This window comes from Puntigrus tetrazona, chromosome 18, assembly GCF_018831695.1.
Source record: "Puntigrus tetrazona isolate hp1 chromosome 18, ASM1883169v1, whole genome shotgun sequence".
In the NCBI taxonomy this organism is placed as follows: Eukaryota; Metazoa; Chordata; class Actinopteri; order Cypriniformes; family Cyprinidae; genus Puntigrus; species Puntigrus tetrazona.
The window spans coordinates 14,944,789-14,967,288 of NC_056716.1; the positions used below are offsets into that span (position 1 = coordinate 14,944,789).

General features: G+C 36.7%; 1 protein-coding gene across 6 annotated transcripts in view; it reads right to left on the reverse strand.

The window, feature by feature from the left end:
• Positions 1-22,500, reverse strand: part of LOC122362797 (latent-transforming growth factor beta-binding protein 4) — a 64,114-nt gene that overhangs the window by 9,778 nt on the left and 31,836 nt on the right. For 4 of the 6 annotated variants that reach the window (XM_043264357.1, XM_043264355.1, XM_043264354.1 and 1 more), the window contains exons 7-26: positions 20,391-20,665; positions 20,160-20,262; positions 17,688-17,756; positions 14,179-14,301; positions 11,777-11,941; positions 10,058-10,402; positions 9,850-9,957; positions 7,739-7,867; positions 6,947-7,072; positions 6,739-6,858; positions 6,056-6,175; positions 5,598-5,720; positions 4,371-4,490; positions 4,166-4,285; positions 3,964-4,083; positions 3,219-3,338; positions 2,617-2,736; positions 2,374-2,493; positions 970-1,089; positions 479-604 (exon numbers count right to left, since the gene is read on the reverse strand). In XM_043264357.1, the coding sequence (XP_043120292.1) occupies positions 479-604; positions 970-1,089; positions 2,374-2,493; positions 2,617-2,736; positions 3,219-3,338; positions 3,964-4,083; positions 4,166-4,285; positions 4,371-4,490; positions 5,598-5,720; positions 6,056-6,175; positions 6,739-6,858; positions 6,947-7,072; positions 7,739-7,867; positions 9,850-9,957; positions 10,058-10,402; positions 11,777-11,941; positions 14,179-14,301; positions 17,688-17,756; positions 20,160-20,262; positions 20,391-20,665 (2,772 nt within the window). The remainder of the gene's footprint in view (positions 1-478; positions 605-969; positions 1,090-2,373; positions 2,494-2,616; positions 2,737-3,218; positions 3,339-3,963; positions 4,084-4,165; positions 4,286-4,370; positions 4,491-5,597; positions 5,721-6,055; positions 6,176-6,738; positions 6,859-6,946; positions 7,073-7,738; positions 7,868-9,849; positions 9,958-10,057; positions 10,403-11,776; positions 11,942-14,178; positions 14,302-17,687; positions 17,757-20,159; positions 20,263-20,390; positions 20,666-22,500) is intronic. The other 2 variants (XM_043264356.1, XM_043264358.1) reach the window with 2 other exon arrangements.

A 22,500-nucleotide genomic window follows, 5' to 3' on the forward strand; every position in this document is an offset into this window, starting at 1 on the left:
ATATGTGTGTGACTGCTGTGTGTGTTTATTAGGTATGTCTGTCTATCTATACACACGCATGCATGCATGCGTACGTTTAAGAAAAATAAATAAATAAAAAGAATAAAAATAAATAAATAAGATTAATTAGAAATATATATATGCATGTATTTACACATACACACACGCATGCATATATTTTAGAAAAAAAAAAAAAAAAAAAAAAAAAAAAAAATATATATATATATATATATATATATATATATATTTACACATACACATGCATGCATATATTAGAAAAAAAAAAAAAAAAAAAAAAAAAAAAAAAATATATATATATATATATATATATATATATATATATATATATATATATATATATATATATGAATACACATAATGCATGTAAATAAATACATAGATTCTATATATAAAATATATGCACACCCATATATATTAGATGAAGGAAATCAGTATGAAGCAGTGATATCTGTCTGACCTCTGCACTGTCGCCGGGGTCCGGCCGCTCTGAAGCCCGGTGAGCAGTCGCAGCGGTACGAGCCGTCCGTGTTCACACACACACTCTGCGGCCCGCACATGTCAGCACTCACACACTCATCGATGTCTGAAGATGAAACGGCACGAGTTAGCACAAGCATTCAAGCTGAGAATTGATTCATTTTTGATATTTTCCTGACAACACAGGTTTAGTTTGGCGTGCACGTCGTCTTGCTGCTCGCTTTTTATATCAATCAAGCTTTTTGCACCAAAAATCTCCCTTATGACAATTAGTCTGTGCTTTTTTGCTTGGTAAATTTGACGTTTGCAATGTTGCAATGTTAGCACGCAATGGGATTTTAACCCTCCACTGCACATAATATACGTCTACGTGGTTGCATTCGCTTTATTCATTTGTTTAATCCGAATACAAAAGCGTAGAAAATACAGATACGTATCCTGTGTGAGATACGGCGCAGACTGAAGTGTGACCTGAGCAGCGTCCGTTCTGCATGCTGTGTCCGTCTCTGCAGGGAACACACTGATATGATCCTGGAGAATTGAGACACTGCTGAGCGGGACACTGCAGCGCGTCCAGACACTCGTCAATGTCTAGCACACGAGAACAGAGAGAGAGAACCATGACCATAGTTTACTTCCACTGATATACTGATATTGTGAATTAGATGGTAGCGCTTTATTTTAGGGTCTTTTAACCGATTGCTTGTTAGTGTGCATATTACTGTAATATCAGCCATTTATCAGTAAGAATTATTCACATATTAATGTCTTATTCTGCATCCTAATTGAATTTAACAACTACCTTACTAACTATTAATAAGCAGGAAATTAGGAAGTCATTGTGTTTTTTAAAGTGTTACCAATTAGATTTTTTTTTTTTTTTTGCAATTTCTGTTTTCGGTTGAAGTTTTTAATATATATTACTTTTATTATTTGTTTGTTACTTTTTATTATTTTTTCAAGTTACAGTTTACAAAATCAAAAATGTGTCTTTGGTATTTTATAATTAAAGATATTTTTTAGTTTTAGTTTTAGTTAACATTTACTCTAGTTTTTGCTAATAATTTGAATTACATTCTAATTGTTTTTTTTTAATACTTTTAGCTTTTTTTATTATTTTGTGCTTTTTTGTAAGTTGTATTAGCTTTAACCCCCAAATATGTCTATATATTTTTAATACATTTTTATTTGTTAGTTTTAATTTACATAGTTTTAGGTAGTTTAGTACATTACACTACACTGTTCTGTTTTATATGTGCATTACTTTTATTTATAGTTTTTATTAATTTTTATCTATTAGTTGATGTGAAATGTTGCCTTTGGTAACCAGTTAAAATACAAGAATTGTAATATTTTTTTATAAATTTGTTTTTAGAAACTATCACATTTTATTAATCATAAACGTAAAATATGTTACAATTTTTGTTAATATTTTAATTTTGTTTTTAGATTTTCTTTTTAATTTTATTGATTTTAATTTCTAGCTAGCTGAAAAAATAATCTAATTTATATTTATACAGTTTTTTTATTTTATTTCATTTATTTATTTATTTATTTATTTATTAATTAATTAATTAATTAAATTTATTTTATTTTATTTTATTTTATTTTATTTTATTTTATTTATTTATTTTATTTTATTTTATTTTATTTTATTTTATTTTATTTCATTTCATTTATTTTATTTTATTTTGTTTATTTTATTTATTTTATTTTATTTTATTTCATTTCATTTATTTTATTTTATTTTGTTTATTTTATTTATTTCATTTCATTTCATTTCATTAATTTAATTTCATTTCATTTCATTTCATTTCATTTCATTTCATTTCATTTCATTTTATTTATTTCATTTCATTTCATTTCATTTCTCACCCGTGCATGTGCCGTCCTGTAGATTGAAGCCCAGATCACACACACATCTGAAGCTGCCGGGAGTGTTCATGCATTGGCCATTGGTGCAGCGCGTGGGGTTTTGTCTACATTCATCTATATCTGAAAACGCCACGAGAGAGACGGCACGCATTCAAAACTACTAGTAATGGTCACTTTGTGTCTCGTTGCATTAAAACGTAAAAAAGAAAACAGAAATGAACGATCATTTTTCTGCAGTGATACCTTGGCACTGTCCGTCAAGAACCTCGAAGCCCGGCTGACAGGAGACACACTTGAAGGAGCCGATTGAGTTCACACACTCTTTACCTGGACACTGAAGCTCGTTTTCACACTCGTTCACATCTGGAACAGGATTACAAACAGATTTAAACCTTTTATACTTTGTGGGAGAATAAGCGCTTGCGAAAAAACTGCAGATAATATAATACTGATGAAATAAAAAGCCACTTAAAGAGAGACACATTCATCACCGTGTGTTTTAAGTGGACTTTTAAAAATGCATTGGATAATAATAATACTTTTGTTGTGTTTAACAGAAGTACACTAATTATAATTAGTTAAGCAGCACATGAAGTACTTTAAATATTATAAGCTGCACTATTAGTATTAAAAATGCGGGTTAAACTTTATTTCAAGGTGTCCTTTGTGCATCATTAAGTAATATTAATTACATATAAAGACACACTTAAGAGGCTCAGAAAGCACTCCTCAGCTGAACTAATTGCATTTAATATCAATCGAAGCTACAATGCATCTTCATTTAATTGTAAAACACATGTAGTCAAGTCTGTCAAGTCTGTTCTCTTGAAGCGTTTAAGCCAAACCTTTGCAGACGTTTCCCTCGAGTCTGAACCCAGGGCGACACACACAGCTGTAGCTGCCCATGTTGTTCTCACAGCGGCCGTTAACACACACCTCCGGAGTCTGGCGGCACTCGTCGACATCTGACACACACACAAACACAGTCTGAAGCTGGACGTGAAGGGGTCCGAGCTCGGTTTACAGTTGTTGTTCAAGAACAAGAGCATCCTAGTTAGTCAGAGACCTGAGGCACAAAAAATGACCTTAAACTTTTTACTATATATATATTTAATTCTGAAATAAAAAATCAAATAACATCGTTTTTTACTTCACTTACTAACCGCAGAATTGATTTAGGATTTTTATAATTATTTTCTTTTTGGTGCATAACTATGGAAGTCCGTTTCCGCTGCTGAATAAATGAATTAATAAATATATAAATACAAGCATACAGAAAAAGCAAAATGTTGAGAAAATCTCCCTTAAATTTGTCCAAATCAAGTTTTTTATCAGTGCACATTGCAAAACAAAAATTACGTTTTGAGATATTTACAGTAGGAGATACGTTCATGAAACTTAATATCCTAATGATTTTTGACATAAAAGAAAAAAACTGTAACACTGAGCCATGCAAAAATAATAATATAATATATTATAATAAACTTTTACTTTGTACTGAGTGTTTTTGCATTTGGAAAATATATATTTTTAATATATATTTGATTATTATAGCAGGTTTACACCGGTAAAATCCAGTGCTGTATTTACCTGAACACGCTCCGTTCTTAAGACCGAACCCGGGTCTGCAGGACACGCAGCGATACGATCCCTGAGAGTTCACACACTCCTGCCCGGGACACTGCAGCGGATCTTCACACTCATTCACATCTGTGTCCACACACACACACACACACACATGAGCCACAGCGCTCACTTCATTCACAGAGAGAGTGTTTTGTTGAGCGCTCACCTGCGCAGGAGCCGCCCTGCAGCCTGTAGCCGGTCCTGCACACACACCTGAAGCTGCCGAGTGTGTTTTCACACAGTCCGTTAGCACAAACAGCCGGCGTCTGGCGGCATTCGTCGATATCTGAACACACAACACCATCCCACATCTGGGGTCTGCGCTCTTTTTACATAGGATCGAGTCCGAGCGGACTGAAACGGACTGTTACCTGAACACGCTCCGTTCTTAAGACCGAACCCGGGTCTGCAGGACACGCAGCGATACGATCCCTGAGAGTTCACACACTCCTGCCCGGGACACTGCAGCGGATCTTCACACTCATTCACATCTGTAACGTCACACACATCCACCAACAGTCATTTCTTTCCCCAGTACGAATTAAATATTTAAAAATACATTTTCAAAGAAATCAAATGAGACAATGTTTCATTCACAACAGATAACATAAAAAATGTTTAAATTGAGGAATGTACAATTTTATGAACAAATGAGCTCGTTTTTAATTTTGATGCCTGCTAAAAGTCTCAAAATAGTTGATACGGGGTCATGTTTAGCATGCTGTAGCAGCTCAAGACGGTTTAAAGGAGCCTGGGCATGGAGGTTATGAGTTTCTGGAGTTGGTGTTGGGATTCGCTCTCATTCTATAACTCTTTGGCATATTTTTCATGTCATGATGCAGCAAATGTTCTCTATAGATCAAAGACCTTCCCTGAAATAGACATCATCTGGAGGGGAGCATATGTTGCTCTAAAACCTTTCTAAAACCTTTTTCTAACCTTTTTTCTTTTAGCATTCATAGTGCCTTCTAAAACGAGCAAGCTGTCCATACCGTATGAACTTATGCTGCCCGATACCATCAGCTTTTTCCTCTTTAGTGTCTGTGATTCATAACAAAAATGACCATAAAACTATTTAGAAATGAGCCTGGGGCCACAGGACCGGACCACGTTCACATACGCCTTCCTTTTTTCATGGTAGAGGTTTAGTTTTCCTCTGCAGACGGCTCGGAGGGCTGTGTTTACCGACAGTGGTTTCTGGAAGTATTCCTGGGCCCATTTAGTAACACCAGTGACTAAATGTGATCACAATCATGATCTTCCACCTTGTCCCTCACACAGAGATGCACAGCTTTTGACTCCGCATCTCCAAGACATCCATTTTTATAGCAAATCACGTTATAGAGGTGATTTCAGTTAACTAATTAATTAGCTGCTAGATGTTCTCCCAGCTGAATCTTTTAAAAAAATGCATTGCTTTTTCAGTCCTTGTTGCCTCCGTGTCAACTTTTTTGAGACCTGTGGCAGGCATCGCATTCAAAACGAGCTTCATTTTGTTCAAAAAAATAAATAACAAAATGTTCCAACATTTCTGGAACGTTCTGGGTTGAAATAAATGTGTAATTATTTTCGATTGGGGTCATTTGGAGTCTTCTCACCCACGCAGGCGTTGGCCTGGAATCTGTATCCCGTTCGACACAAGCATCTGTAGCTGCCCGGGGTGTTTTCACAGCGGCCCGCGGACAGACAGGGAGACGGTGTCCGACGACATTCATCAATATCTGAAGAAGAGAACCACTGATCTTACCCTGAAACACTCATAAACCCTATCAATATTATATATATATATAGACTGACCAACTTTGCCTCAGCTATGTCTAACTTCATTATATAACAAAATACATTAAAGTGCATTTAAGTTTATCAAAATTGTTGTTTAATTGTAAATAACATGCGACCCATTACATTTGGTTCACACTTAAGTATACAGCTTTAAAGTGGTTTTTTTTAGCAAGTACTCTTTAAACTACAAAAACAGGACCCTTGTACGGCAGACAAATACTGATTGCTCTGCAGTGAAATGAATGCGCGCTGATGTTTGTGTGCGGGGTGTTACCTGAGCATTGTCCGTTGAGCAGATCGAAGCCAGGCCTACAGGACACACACCTGTAAGAGCCCTGAGAGTTCACACACTCCTGACCCGGACAGCGCAGAGGGTCAACACACTCATCTACGTCTGAGAGCACCAACACAGAAAACACGGCATTCATTCCTAGCATGCTCTTTCACTTACAATACCGATCAAACGTTTGGAGTCTCTTCTGCTCACCAAGGCTGCATTTCTTTGATTTCTTGGAAAATTGCGATGCAGTATATTTTAGTGTAATTTATTTCTGTGATCAAATCTGAATCACTCCAGTCTTCAAGGTCACGTGATCCTTCAGAAATCATACTAATATACCGATTTGCTGCTCGAGAAATTATCAACGTTGAAAACAGCTGTGCTACACAATATTTTTTTCAAGATTATTTGATAAATCGAACGTGCAAACAATTTTTTTTTAAACGTTCCATCAATTTAACTTGTATTTGTTTAACGCGAGTATTTATTTTTAATAAAAAAATCTTACCGATCCTCGATTTTTGGACTGACAACACATGCCTTAACGTATCGGATAGCATATAAAGTCATGATGGAAATCGTTTGGCCAAGCTAAACTAAGCTAAATAAAATGTAAACAATGTTTTTAATCAGTGCTAGAATTAATCAAGCACTGTGTTTAATGTTAGCGTAATGACCTGTGCAGCTGTTGTCCTGTAGCTTGTAGCCAGTCCTGCACAAACACTTGAAGCCGCCCAGGGTGTTTTCACAGCGGCCGTTCACGCAGGGGCTGGGCACCTGGCGGCACTCGTCCGTGTCTGAAATACATCGATCTCGTGAGTTCACGCGCAGCGTTCTCAAACAAGCCGTTATTACGAGAGAGAGAGAGAGAGGGAGGTTTCTGACCGACACACAGGGTCTGCTGGGAGTTGGTGTGGTATCCTGCTGGACAGACGCACCGGAAGCTGCCCGCTGTGTTCTCACACTGACCCGCTGAACACGGCCGCGGCGTCAGAACACACTCGTTTATGTCTGCGTGTGTGTGTGTGTGTGTGTGTGTGTGTGTGTGTGAGAGAGAGAGAGAGAGAGAGAGAGAGAGAGGCAAAGAGAAGATGGTTCCATCGTTGATCATTTTCTTCTGACTTATGTACTATATTTTATTAACATTTTGCCATCATGTTGATTTTCATATTTTTCACTTTTAATTATTAGTTTTTAGTCGTTCCCTTAATTTATTTACGGTAGATATTTTATTACTTAAACTAAACAAAAATTAGTTTTCCCCAAGTAACACATTTTCACTTATTTATTCATTCACTCTTCTTTTAGTTGACTTTCTATGGGTTTAGTTAGCTACGATATTCCTTTATTGCGGTACTTCTAATATTCCTGGCTCTTTTTTAAAAACGTATTTAAGCGAATCGCTCATGCTTGTCCTCATTTTTAGCGAATTTTACTGCTGCAAGTAACGCATTATAAAGTCCTGCATGCATGCACCGAAAATCAGAGACGATGAATGAGATAGCTGTCCTCTTAGCAATGTCACCTTTGACCTTTATACGCCTCGAAGAACCAATAACGTAGAGAGGAATTAACCTGAAACACCCCTACATAGATATGTTCTTCTTTACTTCTCTACAGTGGAGGTTTTGCTGATTTCTCTTCTTTAAAGTCACGCGGTAACCGGCAGGCTCATACCTTGGCAGTGGCCTTGCTGGGCGTTAAGGATGTATCCAGTGTTACACACACATGTGTGTCGACCGCCCGGCAGGTCCAGACAGCGGCCCGGACCACACGCCTGAGGTCTCGATTCACACACTCGGGCATCTGGAGGAGCACACACAAACCACAACACAGCATTCAGTCACAAAGTCAATAAATAAACATTTTTATAAACATATATAACTATACACAATGCTTGCTTAATTGTGCTTGTTGTTATATTTCCTTATGCAACTTAATAGACTTATAAAACACTTTTTCTTTGGTAGAGTGAGTCAGTATCAGGTCAATTTGTGGTTGAGATAATCAGATCAGCCAAACTCAATCTCCCAAGTATGCTCTGTCTCTAAGATGACTGACATTTATTCATTCCTCTCCAAACCAAATTCATCAAACAATCGCACCGAAGACAAATGATGAGAAAATTGCAGTTACGCATCCAGCTGGGCATTTTTTCAAGGTTAATATGCATTTGGCGTCACTTCAGCTCTGGAGATCAAAGAAGTCAGTCATTTATAAGAGGATTTTCTGGGCATGCTCACAGTTTCCCGGAGAAGTGAGTCTTTGTGCTTATCAAGTCACCGTAACCGTAATTATAATTGTCCCGTTGAAGTTCTGGTCCGATTGAACCTTTTGTTTTAAGACCAATATCCCGAGGAGCGTCTTCACTTTTGTACCAAACCTTGCCCTAAAAGTATATTTCTGATACTACAATCAAAAACAGATTAAGAAAAGCAGTAAAGAAATGCAGATGATGACATTTTACTGCAGCTGTTATCATTCGTGAGGACCCTTCGAAAACACAAAATCACAAAAGAGACGTCCAACAGTTTCATGGACTCAAGTCCACGTCACTTTTCAGGGCCTTTAAGTCACAAAAAAAGAAGTGTTTTAAATGTACTGAATGTGGACTTGTAGTGAACTTCAGGTACTATTATATTAGTTCAATAGAAGGAGTGCACTTAAAGAGTGACACTTTCATGGCTGTTTCTTAAGCGGACTATTAAGGTGCACTTTGTAATGATGTCGAATTAAAAGTTGTGCTTTAAAGTACATATTAAATCATTCAATTTAGTTTTGCTTTAAAGTGCGCTTATTTTGATGCGTTAATACACACTAAAGCTCATGTAAAGTACTAGATCACAATTTAAGGGTAATGTATTTTAAATGCAACTTCATCATTAAACACTTAATTACGAATATATATTTTAAATAGCGATTGCATTAAAATATGTCACATGAACACGCTTAAGTACACTTTTTGTAAAAGCATCAAGTTGAAATACATTTTAAATCATTATGTTTTATTAATCCCTTGTCATCCTTTAAAGAAGTACACTCATTTGGAGGCCTGACTAACAATATTACATTTAATGTTAATATATTTTAAATGCAGGCTACTTCATTACTACAAGTGTGCAATTACAAATGCATTTAACTACATGCGCGCAAGTTTAAGTTGAAACAACATATTTTACTTCACCATGCATGCTTATCAGTACTCAGGTTAAAAACAAGTTCACTTCCCTAATGCACTCTTTATTTGTGCACTAATTTTGTGCTTGATATACTAAAAATTATTCTTTAGTACTTCTTAATATAAACTTAAGATCTTCTAAGCGTACTCAACTGTGCTATTTTGAGACCCCATGAATATTAACTAAAATGCAGAATAATTTTTTGTATATTAAGTACAAAATTAGTGCGCAAAAATAGAGCACTTTAAGTTCATATTGGAAACGTGCTTGTTTTTTTACCTGGGTATGCCTGTCAACTTTAACCGTATATTTTAAAACAATTAAAAGAGTTAATACGAATGTACATATAACAATGTATTTGGATCCCACTTAAGTGGGTCAAAGTGCATTTAGTATAAATTTTAACTGTTAACCATAGCATGCATCTAAGAGTCTTAAGTATTAATTAAGTATATTCTATTAATAATTCAAGGAAAAGAAAAGGAACAAGAATGGGTGGCCCAAATGCATTGTATTGTAGATGTTTTCTTAATCAAATAAAGCCTTTTGAAACTGGAAAGTTACATATATTATTAATAGTTCATTTTCAGCAGTCTGTCTGGGGCTTACCTTGTCTAGTTGGAGGTGGCCGGGCAGTAGCGAGCACCAGAGGAGGTCGGATGGGAGATATGGGCTGTCTGTTAACCGAAGGCCGGCTGGTTTGCGTCCGCACCGCAGCTGTACACAATCAGAGCGAATCACACACACACACACACACACACACACACAATCACAGTGAGCTTTGAGAAATGAGCCGACGAGAAAGGCTGTGGCTCACGTGTGTTCACTCTGGACGGCTGGCTGGTCGCGCCGCTCGTCGCCAGGTTCGGTTTCGGTTGAGTTATGATGATAACCGAGTCGGGCTGCTGGGGCCTCGCTGGACTCTGCTGGACTCGGATGGTCTGTGTGTTGGGCGGTGGATACGCTGCTTGCTGGGAGATTGTGAGGTGAGTCCTGGAGCCGTCTGGTTGGGATGCTATGTCTTGGGTGGATGCATGGACATTTCCGGACACCAGAGGTGGTCCGCCGGTGTCAAGCATCTCTACTATCCTCTGGTTAAACTTGACCGCTGAAGCAGAATAGTGGTAACCAGGTCCAGCAGGACAGATCTCTTTGAAGGCGGCTGCGAAGATAGAGTTAGATGCTGAAAAACCGTAAATGTCCAGCGGAGTCAGTGAAGTTCAATCAGGACAACCGGGATTTTTTTCGTTTTTTAGGAGTTTTCTCAACTTTGTGTCGTAAAAACGTAAAATCCGCTGAATCTGGTTGCCTTAAACTTTTACGCGTTCTGAACTTTTGATTTTGTAGTGTACTTAAGTGTGTTAAAAAACAAACGTATCTCATGCAAGTGTCTCTCCTTAACCTTAGGTTATTTCTTTAATATCGTATCGGCAAGAACGGTTTTACATTTTGAAGATTTGAAGTATGCTTAAAACATACTTTTGAGAGTTAAACAACCTTCTTGTTGACCTTCTTACCATTTCTAATTGTTATTTACATTTACATACTTTAAAGCCATTTTTATTTAAACTTTGGATTTAATTTAGTTCTTTTTTTTTACAGTGTAGTGAACTTTTTAGAAGTCTACTTAAGTGTGTAAAGAAACAAACATGTCTCATGTAAGTGTATCACCTCAGTTATTTTGTTGATATCATATCTGTAAGAACAGTTTCATACTTTTTCTTTGTCCCCTTTTAATAAGGGACATTTATAATTATGTTCATTTACATGCAAAGTTGTAATACTTATATTTGTATATTTTACATTAATCAAAATTCTAATCATGTGCTTTAGATGTTTTTGTATTTTAATTTATACATCAAAATAATACTTATTTAAAGCATGGCAAACAATTATTACAGAGGATCATTTTAAATGCACTTTAAAGTAAACAAAATGACTTGATTACTAAGTGCATTTTTAAAAGTGTACTTAAGTGTGTTAAGGGATATACTTAAGTGGCCTTTTATTTCATTTATATTACATTATCTGCAAGTACAGCATTTTAAAATATGCTTTTTAAGATTTAAGAAGTGACATTAAAGGCACTACTTCTTCAGAAGGGTGTAGCAGCTTTGTGTGAGATCAAAATTTAAGACATAATTCATTGAAATGGACACAGCTGAAAAACAAAGTTTTACATTTTTGTTTTTTAATTGAGCCAGAAACACCGAAGGTCAACCGGGACAGCGCTCGAACCTCAACTTGTGGTATTTAAACGAAGACAGACAAATTACGCACTAAATTCCAACCGCTTTGATATTCCTCCAAACATTTTCTGAGAAATATTGCTGGTGGTGTGGGTGGGACGGGGTCCTTGAGGAACAGTTGGACTCTTTGTCTAAAAAACCAAATCATGTTGTTTCAATATTCTGTATTAACACGCTTTATTGTTCTCACTGCTGTCCTCCAGCCACTCTTTGCCGCAACTTCTGCATTAAAGATGTTCATTCCAGCGCGGCGGTTTGAAAGGGTGTTCTTATAAAAGGCCTCTTACCTGAGCCGAAGTACGGGCATAGCTCACACTTCTTCCCCCAGGCTTTGCCCACTCGACTGCAGCAGCAGATCTGTTTGGTGATGTTCCTCAGGATGGGCAGAGAACAAGAGCTCTGGATCAGGACACGGAAACACTGGTCCTTCTCCGAAGAGATCACCTTCTGCGCTGCGAGGGGGAAATAACACAGAACGACATTAAATAGGGATACAGGTACGGAAACGAATCTCAACATGCGACGGATCGTGCATGCAAACAGATATGCATTCGTTTATGAGCATGAAAGCATATAGATGAGCCTTCATTTTTACAAAGGGACCGTTTTATTTAAAAATGTCAATTCTGTCTTAATTTTCTCGCCCTCGCCAAAGTAGGAGTTTAGAGAAATGATCATGCTGCTCTTATCGATACAATAAATGCATACTACGACCATAAAGGCATCGATAAAATACAACTCGTGTTCTACAATAAGTAGATAACAGAAAAAATAATACTTATAATAATACTTAAGCGCGAACTGACTGTAATGTTTACATACATTTAACTGCATGCTATTAAGAGTATTAAATGAAAATGACATTAAATGCATTGCAAATTGTGTCTGTATTTAATACATAAAAAAACCTTAGTTTTTATGTTAAATTAATAATAGACAAGAACGACAATTGCATTTTTCACGTTTACTTGAACATAAGGTTCCCATTTAATTGGACTTAAGAACAAAATAATGTAAAAAATTATTCACGATTTATAAGTGCAAAAATGCTTAATTTGGCATTTTTAAACCTTTAAAAATGCACTTAAGCATGTTAATAAACAATCATTGAAGTGCACTTAAGTGGCCATACAGTATGTACACACACACACACACACACACATACTTAATTCAATCTAATTAAACACATTTCTTTTCCCACAATGGTCACTCACTAACAAATAAAAGTGTGCTGAGGGAAAGGTTTTATTAAAAAAAAACGTGCTCATTACACAAAGTTATTGTATGGCCTACAATATAGTGTACAACTTTTAATGGTGTTTTTTGGTACTTGGCGGTATTAATCACTGTCTATTTTTTTTATTGCATGGAAAAAGAGCAGCTTGGACATTCTGCAAAACCTCTCTGTGTTTCACGTACGGGTTTGAAACAACACGAGTAAGTTGGTTGTGTTTGTTATTGACGTCATACCTACGCAAATCTAGCTTAAAAAAATCTAAAGTAATAAATATTTCTGCTACTCATTTAACACTGACATCATTTGTTACACTCTTGGCACTTTGATTGGTTTAGCAGCACAAACAAAGTTTAAAAGAGAGCCAGGCATACAATAATCAGCCACAGAGCCACTGGAAATGACAAACCATATACAGAACCAGACGTGGTTACACTTACCTGACTGACACACATGAACATGCTCAGAGTCACATGAAGGCTTGACAAGATTCAGACAAGAAGAAAATCGGATTAAAATAGAGTCACAGAATTTCCCAGATGCAAAAACATAGGCAGAAAGCTCCCAATCAACGGGAAAACAGAGGAAAACACTGAGCGATCAGTCAGGACAAGCCTCGATGTAGGGATGCATATGCACAGAGTCAGGTCAAAGGTCAAAGAATAGCTCCAACGATCAGGCATTTCTCAAGGAGAGCACAGCAATGCCTGCTGGAACAGACGGAAGCACAACGTCGCACAGCCAAAACCTCCAGCCGTCCAAGACACAAATGAGTTTGCTTCTTCGTCGGATCCGGGGGAATGTAGCATGCTGTCACTGTTTCAGCAACGGATGCTCTGCAGTGAATGGGTGCCGTCAGAATCAGAGATGATAAAAACATCACGGTAACCTACACAACTCCATCGGTCCATCAAGTACATATGAGGACAAAACCAATGAAAGAGCAAAGATAAGCAGTGCTTGGGCATTATTTAGAGCTGTTTTGGACACTTTTGCCTTGTAAATGGTGACTGATCTGTGATATTTCTCTAATTCAGGAACAGTTATTATGGTTTATGGACTTTGGCTTGAAGCAGCGGTTTACATTTAAAAAGTCTTAATGCTTAACGTCTCCTCTTTTGTCTTCTCCAGATGTTAACTGACGGACTGGAGTGCTGTGAGTTATTGTGATGTTTTTATCAACGCCTATTCTGACGGCACCCATTCGCTGCAGAGCATCCATCGCCGAGACACCGATGCAGAGACATTTCTCCAAACGCGATGAAGAAACAAACTCCTCTACATCTCGCGGAGGGCCTGAGGGTGAGCACATTTTTGGCAAATTTCCATTTTTGTGAGAATTGTTTCTTTGCGTCCGTGTCTGGCTGAAGGCTGTAGCTGCGCGCTTCGGCTGTCCTGCCATGTTCCCGCCGCCGCCGCCGCAGCTCTCCTCTCAGCTCTCAGCCCCGTACTTACAGATGCAGATCCCATGAGAGGCGTCCAATAAGTAGCCCTCTTTGCAGACACAACTGTAGCTCCCTCGGGTGTTAACACAGTTCCCGTTTTCACAGAAACCCGGCTGCAAACACTCGTTAATATCTACACCAGAGGAGGAAACATGACTGTCATAACCTGACGTCTTGGGTTGTTCGTGTTGTGAAAAAGGAGTGTGCTCGTGGTCGCTTAACACACTTCTTAACACACTTAAGTGGACTTGGGCGGATAACTTAAATCTGAAAGATCCAGACAAACAGGTGAACCTGTAGGCTGCTGACATGTAAAAGTGCAGCTCAATAAAATATCTTTTCCTGTTTTTATATCATAAACGCACTTTTTAGCGAGACACAAAATACGTACTAATAAGTACATATCACTGCAGTCTCTAAAAGAAGTGAACACTAGAGGCAGTAATTCTCAGACAATTTTTTGCTCAGTTTTGATTAATAAAGTGTAATGTTTAAATGTTAATCTGTGTTAAGAGTTACATATTAGAAACAATTTATTTATTAGGAGCCAGAAAGGATTTAAGAGTAAAATGTGACTTTTTTTTTTTAAATGTTCGAAAATGTTTTATTCTGGGTGTAATGATTTACCCCTAGAATGACTTATTATATTTTCCCAAATAAATTCCTTCCATAAAGCTGAATTATTTGCAGTCATTTGTGTTCTACACATAGTTAACCGTTCTTCTTTTATTACATTTATATTGGCTTCCTTTTCCCATTTTGGTTTCACATACATTAATTGTTTGGAATTTATGTCTTTTTAAACGTATCTACGAATATTTGTACTACTGATGATCCCGTATCTTCTGGATCGCTTATATATTTATTAAAGTGATGTCTAACTTGAAGATAATGGGATAAGTGTTGTTTATCTGAGTTATATTTGGGAGAATGTTGTTGGAAGCCAGGGATGTTATACCTTTTAAACTCCGGTCTTGCTGGTTTAACCTGTAGACCATGTTCTACCATCTCAGAATCCTTCTTGTATTTCAATTTTCTTTATAAAGAAATTTCTAATGGAGTCTTCGCCAAATAGTTCAATTCATGTAACTGTAACTGCTGAACGTTTCCACCTCGTAACGCTTAAAGAGTCAATTCATGTTTAAAATCTTTCCACTTTGCACGTTTTTCATCGCTCCACCAGCAAACCAAGTTGTGCTTCTTTAAAGTAATCATCTACCGACGGTAGACCTGTCTCACCCCGATCTTCAGGAAGTTGTAGAGTCTTAAATCTCACTTTAGACCACTGGTATATTAGTTTTTTTCCAATCATCAGATTGCCTTTTTGTTATTTCCATTGGTAAATCTTGAAAATCAAAAAGCAATCGTGGTAATATATTCATCTTTGTTATCTCTATTGGGTTGCATAGGTCTTCAGGTAAGAGAAGCCAACTTTTCGAGTCCATTTTGTAACGGGCCAATAGTTCATTTTATAAATATTTGAGGAGTCTGCAGGAATTTGAACTCCGAGATATTTTATAGAAGATGTATTTCATTTAAATGTGTATTTATTATGTATCTTATCACTAGGATTATAATTACAGTCTGTATTTATATCTTGAGTATAGTCCAACATTTTTGAAGCTATGCTCTGGGTATGTAAGAAACTCCTCTTATTTCTGAAAAAGCATGAACGTCTTTAATTGCTCATGCTCTTTTACCCTGTAGCAGCTCTTTCTTTCTGACGAAGCTTGCGTTGTCTCTTTGAAATCCCGGACCTCCGCTCCACGTTCTTCCCTACTTTTCTTTGATATCGCTCCGGCCATTTCCCAAGGCCTCTGTTTCACTTTTCCAGAAGGTCCTACTCCAGCTGCCTCTTCGCTATTCATCAGTCCCTTTTCTTTCAACTCTGTCAAAGCCTTTCGTCAATGTGTTGCATTTAACCGATCTTCCAAAAAGAAAGGTGGTGGTGTTTGGAACGTAATCCCTTTCTTTTTCCGATTTTCCCGAAGGCCATTCTTTTAAGTTGGATCTCAGGTAGATAATCTTAAAATTTAAATGTAATTATGTAATATAAAACCAGACAGGATGGAAGCTTTTACTACGCTGCTGCATACCGGAAAGCACAACAAATACGTTTTTATATCAGTTTAGCATTTGTTAAGTTTAGGGTTTTATTTGGTGTAGGGCATATTTCCATAATGATAGGGCATTAACTTTTAGCAACAGCGCATGGATATTTAACGCAGTAAAAACACAACAACACTTGCCTATAATCAACGTAATAAAAATGTGCCAGGGTTCACGTATTTAACGCCGATCAGTGGACATTTCTATTTGAAACTCGAAACGTTCAGTAAGGTATGTTGCACAAAAAGGTACATATTTTTATGAGTCCGGGTTGTAAAATAATGACACTCTTAACACTCTTAAAATAAAGGACTATTGCAGTGAACGGTTCTTAAAAGGGCTTTTTTAGTACATTTCAATCATTTAAAGAACTGCTTCAACTATAAAGAACCCTTTCGATGGACGTAGTCCGTAGAGGACTTTTATTTTGCATGCATGTACAAATTTTCAGTGCTTACATAAGGATACCTTGCACTGTGGCGTACAAAGTTATTTCCTCAAACGTTGCATAATGACAAATGTGGTTTGAAGAAGCAAGAGAGGAAATGTAGCGGAGAGAGAGATATGTAACAAATCTGAATTGTCATGATTTGACCCTGTGACCACCTCCAGCTCTGTGTTGATAAATTGATTTTACAGTGTGTTTATCAAACCATCTGGTCTGCCGCTACGGTCAGGATCAAGATTAGAAAACAATGCATTCGATTCTCCTCCGGGGAAGGTGCTCTCTGGGTTTCACACATCCTGACAAATTGTGAAAGATTCATTCGGTCATAATTACTACCATGTGAGAAAACCTGGAGTTAACAGTTACGTGTGTGTGTTTTCCCTTTAAGTAAAGCTGGAAATGTATGCGTTTCAGAGCAGAAGTACACATGATCTGTCAAACTGTACTTTAGATAACTCACTGGTATAAAATAAGCCATCAAGCAAAGTCAACGAATGAATAAAAATACTGCAATTTTAAAGAATAAATACAAATAAACGTAACTGAAATACATTAAATTATGCTATAATAAATAAAATAAAATGATCTAATTGTAAAAAAAAATATATTATAATTTTCTACATATTTTATGTAATACACATTTTAGACGATAAATTAAACACATTAATTATGAAAGTAGATATGATGAATTTCTATTCACATTTTGGATCTCATTATATATAAACAGTCATATTGGCACATTCTGAAAATAAAATGGGTTGCAAACTTTTCTCAGTGTTTTTCTAAAGTTCCTGTATTTAGACAAAACTAGAAGCGCACAGCAACCATTAAACCGTCTTTAGAGACTGATGTATTTGGCTGACCTCCGGATGAAGGAAGGAAGAACAAAGTGTTTGTTTGCATGTTCCTAAAACGTGTTTTGGCCCGCGAGAGATAATCTCGAGCGCTAGGACGAGTCTTACCCGCGCACTGCGTCCCGTTGACCCTCTCGAAGCCTTTCGGGCAGCTTCCCTGGCCATTAACGGTGTTTCCTGATGAGATAAGAGCACACGGATCTCTTAGCAGAACGCACACACACACACACACACACACACGCAGCTGTCAAACTGCAGCGCGTTTAATAATGCGTGCAAAAGGAACGTCGGACTGAGAAGAGGAAAAACATGCAGATCATTAAGAAGTGATTCATCAGCATGACTGGAGGTTGAAACAAATACAATAACACAAAACATCCTGAAACCATATTTTTTTTAAGCCACATTCTGGCTTTGTGAGAATGTGTAGCTCATGTATGCTGTATATAACTTAATGGAGAACTAAAAGCTACGCATTAAATACAGAGCGATATGTTTGTAAGGGAAGGAAGCATTTTTAGATACATTTATATTTTAATTTAGTGCTTTTTGACCCACTTAAGTACATGTTTATATGTAATTTCACAATACTTAAAAGAACTTGCTGCTAAATGTATTTATTGTCTATGTCATGCATTTAAATGCATTTGCAATTACACATTTATTGCATTTAAAATATATTTACTTTAATATTTAAAATGATAACACTTTACATGTGCTTTAATATGTTTGCCAACATAACAATAACTCTATACTCCCATAAAAGGTTATTAAAATGATTGAAAATGTACTTTAAAGGAAAACTTTTATTTTTATCGCAGAGTGCACTTTTTTAAAAGGACTTAAGGAACAGCTATGAAAGTGTGGTAACATTTTAGAATAATTGTTAACTGTTAATTATGATTTTTATTTTCTCAGTCAACTCCTAGTTGTAATATGCATGCAAATAAGCAACTAAAAGGTGTCTAACGCTAGCTTTTTAAAAATGTATTTATTCAGTTTTAAAAATATATACAGTACTTAAGAGCACACATTCAGTGCAATTAAGCACACTTCTTTTTTGCACAAAAATCATGTTTTTTTTTGTGTTGTCTTCCAGCAGTCCAGGCATATTTTCCAGAGCGCTTCACAGAAAGAAAAAAAATCACAATTTGTCCCTGTGAGGTGAAATATTTGTGGCTCCGGGGAAAGCGTGCAACAGACGGCTCTATTGTTCCAGTCATTATTCAGCGTTGGGTAAAATGATTATATAACCGTGTGCTTAACATTATCAACCACTCAGGGTCGCCAAGCAGTTCTGAACATATAGCCTTAGAAAATGTTTCTCTGCAATAAGCTAGAAAATTTAATCAGAACGTAGTTATGAGATTCGGACTAAAATTAAATCCATAAAACACATTTTCTTGATTTGAAATACGTCCGTCCACTTTAGTTTAGGAACCAATTTTCAGCATCAACCAGTTGCTCATTAGCATGCTTATTACCAGCGTGTTTACCGTTTATTAATAATTATAAAGAACGTATTAATGGCTATTTCAGTTTATGGTTAGGTAACTAAAAACATGTCTTATTTTCATTTAGTTTAAAATGCCTAAAACTAAACAAGCTAAAATTAATAATCAATAAATAATACAAAATTAAAATGTTAAAAAAAAGAATAGGCCAAAATATCAACAAAAACACATTATATCAATGATACTAAAATAGCACTGATTAGTTACATTATTAATAAATGTTTTTCTCTCTAAAAACCCCCTTAAATGTGCTTTTTTATTGTTAAAATATTGTGTTATATATTGTATTATTTATCCAACAATTTTTTATTTTTTTTATTATTATTATTATTAACTCTCGCTTTAAAATTGCAATTACTGGCAGTTTATCAAACTTTTTTTCTGTTTCATGAATTATTGCATGAAATGTGTCTCATAATTACACGAACGTATATTTAAAATGTCGTTATATATGCTAATTGTGCTACGCGCGCTATACTGTGACAACTTGCCCCACAGTGTTACAACAAGTTACAGCAGTTTTTGGGTAAACTATCCCTTTAAATCTGAATCTATTCCTCATATAAAGCTTGCTCGTGGCCTATCCCATTGAGACAACTTAGCCCATATACAGCAATCTAACAAACTGTGTGTTTTGCATGATTTGTATCTGCATGAATTTCATGGATTATGTCATTGCACGTGACTGTATTTGATAAATGGTGCTGCAGTCAGTTTCTATTAAAGGGGATTGTGAATGAGGGACGTAAATACGCTGTAATGTTTAGTCAGGCGGCTGACGGAGGGCTAATGGCGACACCTTGACTGTTGCAATAATAATACTAATAATAATGTAGTATGGCAGGACTTAAATGAGCCGTCTGCCAGAGAACTCTCAAAGCTATATTTATCTCCTGAAGTCATGCAGCGACTGCTGTCTTTTCTGTTTTACGAGATAGACCTGTGTTTTTCCAGCCAGCCGAAGCGATATCAGCGTGTGTCAGACGTTCAGAGACAGGCTTGTTGGCTGTCATGATTTATAGTGGTGAACCTCCAGGTCTGTCTGAAAGCACCGACGCTCTCTCACCTAAGACGGCGGGGCAAAGCGTGCACTCGTTGATGCCCCAGGCCTTCCCCACACCTCGGCAGCACATCTCCTGACTCCTCAGACCAGGTAACGGAGAGCTGCACTGCGAGACGGGGAAGAAAACACACAGGCCTTCACTCATCCGCTCGTTTCTCGACCCTGCTCCTGGATGTCTCTCTGACCTGACACCCGAGTTAAATCAAGTCCTGGGATGCAAACAGAAGAGCTAACCTGTCCGTTGCGCACTTCTCTGAAGCAGTATTTGAAGCCGGACGTCTCGGTGTAGACCGAATCCCCCCGGATGGTCTGAGCTTGAACCCTGGGGGGCGGAGCCTCGGCTCTCTCTCCCGGCAGCTGGTGAGAACGGGCCCCCGAGAGCCCCGCGGACCAGGTCACGGTTTCTGAGTGCTCGTGGACGGTGGGGCCGTAGCCCACCTTCAGGACCTGGTGGATCTTCACACTGGCCTCTGGAGGGTGCTGGACTCGTACCTTCACCATCGGGGACACTGAGAGAGCATCCACAAATTAAATCAGTCTGCACCGACCGTATGCATGGTAAGTTTAGACATAATAAAAATAATAATAAAAAACACCAATGTCTTGAAATTTATAGAGACGGAAGTAGCCGATAAAATCGCAGACACATTTATTTATTTTATTTTTTTTGCTGAAGCTCACGATCATTGATGCAAGCTAAATGCACACGGTTAAATAACTTCAAATTCACATTCGATTTTTATTTGTCACGTACACATACATGCACGGTACGACATGCAGTGAAATGCTTTTTTTACAACCGTCCAGCGTCTAAAAACTTAAGGAAGGAAAAAGAAAAAGAAAGAAGAAAAAGTGCAGGCATTATAAATATAAGAGATGAAAATTAAAAGTTAAGAATTAAAAGGAATAGGAGACAACTTTTTAAGAAATATGTAAAAGAGTATATAAAAAAAATATATATATATATATATATATATATATATATATATATATATATATATATATATATATATATATATAAAATAATAATAATACAAAATAAAAAAATATATATATATATATATATATATATATATATATATATATATATATATAAAATATAAAAAATATATAAAGAAGAAGTGTACGGAGTATAAAATATAAAGTATAAAGTGGCTCTTGTGAATTGTTCAACATTTTCACACTTTCATTAGAAATGATGCTCAATAAAAAATACTGCTCACACAGAAAAATGTATTTTTCTTCGCACATAAATCTCATCTTTTACATTAAAAATGCATTAATACACTTAACCAGTTAAGACGAAATAAATTTTGTGATTATTGAAAAATTTACTTGCAATATTCTGTAAATATTTATTCATTTTTGTGTAATAAAATTCATGTCACATTTTTTATGGTGGGTTTTAATATTTTAGAACGAAAGTCTGATTGTGTGTAAATAAATAAATGAATTAATAACAATACTAATAATTATTATCATTATATTCATTATTCAGTTATTATAATTTTTAAATTTTTTTATAAAGAATGGAAAAAAACCAAGGCAGTTTTAATCCCACATAGCATGCTTGTAAACATAACAAAGAGCCTTTTACGGTTATTCCCGACGCACCTTAATGAATATCCGGCCCTCCAGCGTTACAGGTCATGTTCTGACTCGATGCACGATCCTGGAAATAACGCTAATTCACTCTCACGCGCTCAGGACAGGTCGAACGAATAAGCTAGATTAATGGGTTTACTGTTTCTCCCACAAACACAGCGCCGCTCCGGAAATAACAGCGAGAGAACGAGGAAGGCATCGGGAGCGTCCGAGCCGGGATGTGTGCGGACGGATGTGGGCCAAGCGCTTTACAGGCCTCTGTGTTTTATAAAAGAGGATACGAACAGATGTCCGTGATGATCAAGGCCTGCAAAAGGGATGGACGTCTCTGCAAAAGCATCAGTACGGGATTCAGATTGTTACACCACAGTGCAGACGGTGTTTAGTGCTCATAAACCCAATCCAAGTCAGCGCTTGCACAATACCAGAGCTTTTAGTTAGAAAGCTGTAGGCTTCACTGGCACCTCGTCCTCCAAATAACTCATTTCTACTTACTAGTGCACTTGTTTTTAACTACCGTTACTTACTATGGTTCTAGTGAGGTTTATGTACTGTAGCGTAATGGCGGCACATAAATAGTTAACAACGCTTTTAGGAAACGCATCCCAAAATGTTAATTGATGTTGTGTATATCCGCTCATGAATTCATAAATGTAAAGTTCTTGATCCTAACCCTAACATATATAACTATAACACAATAGATCTTCCTCTTTTTTTTGATTTCTAATACAAATATGTA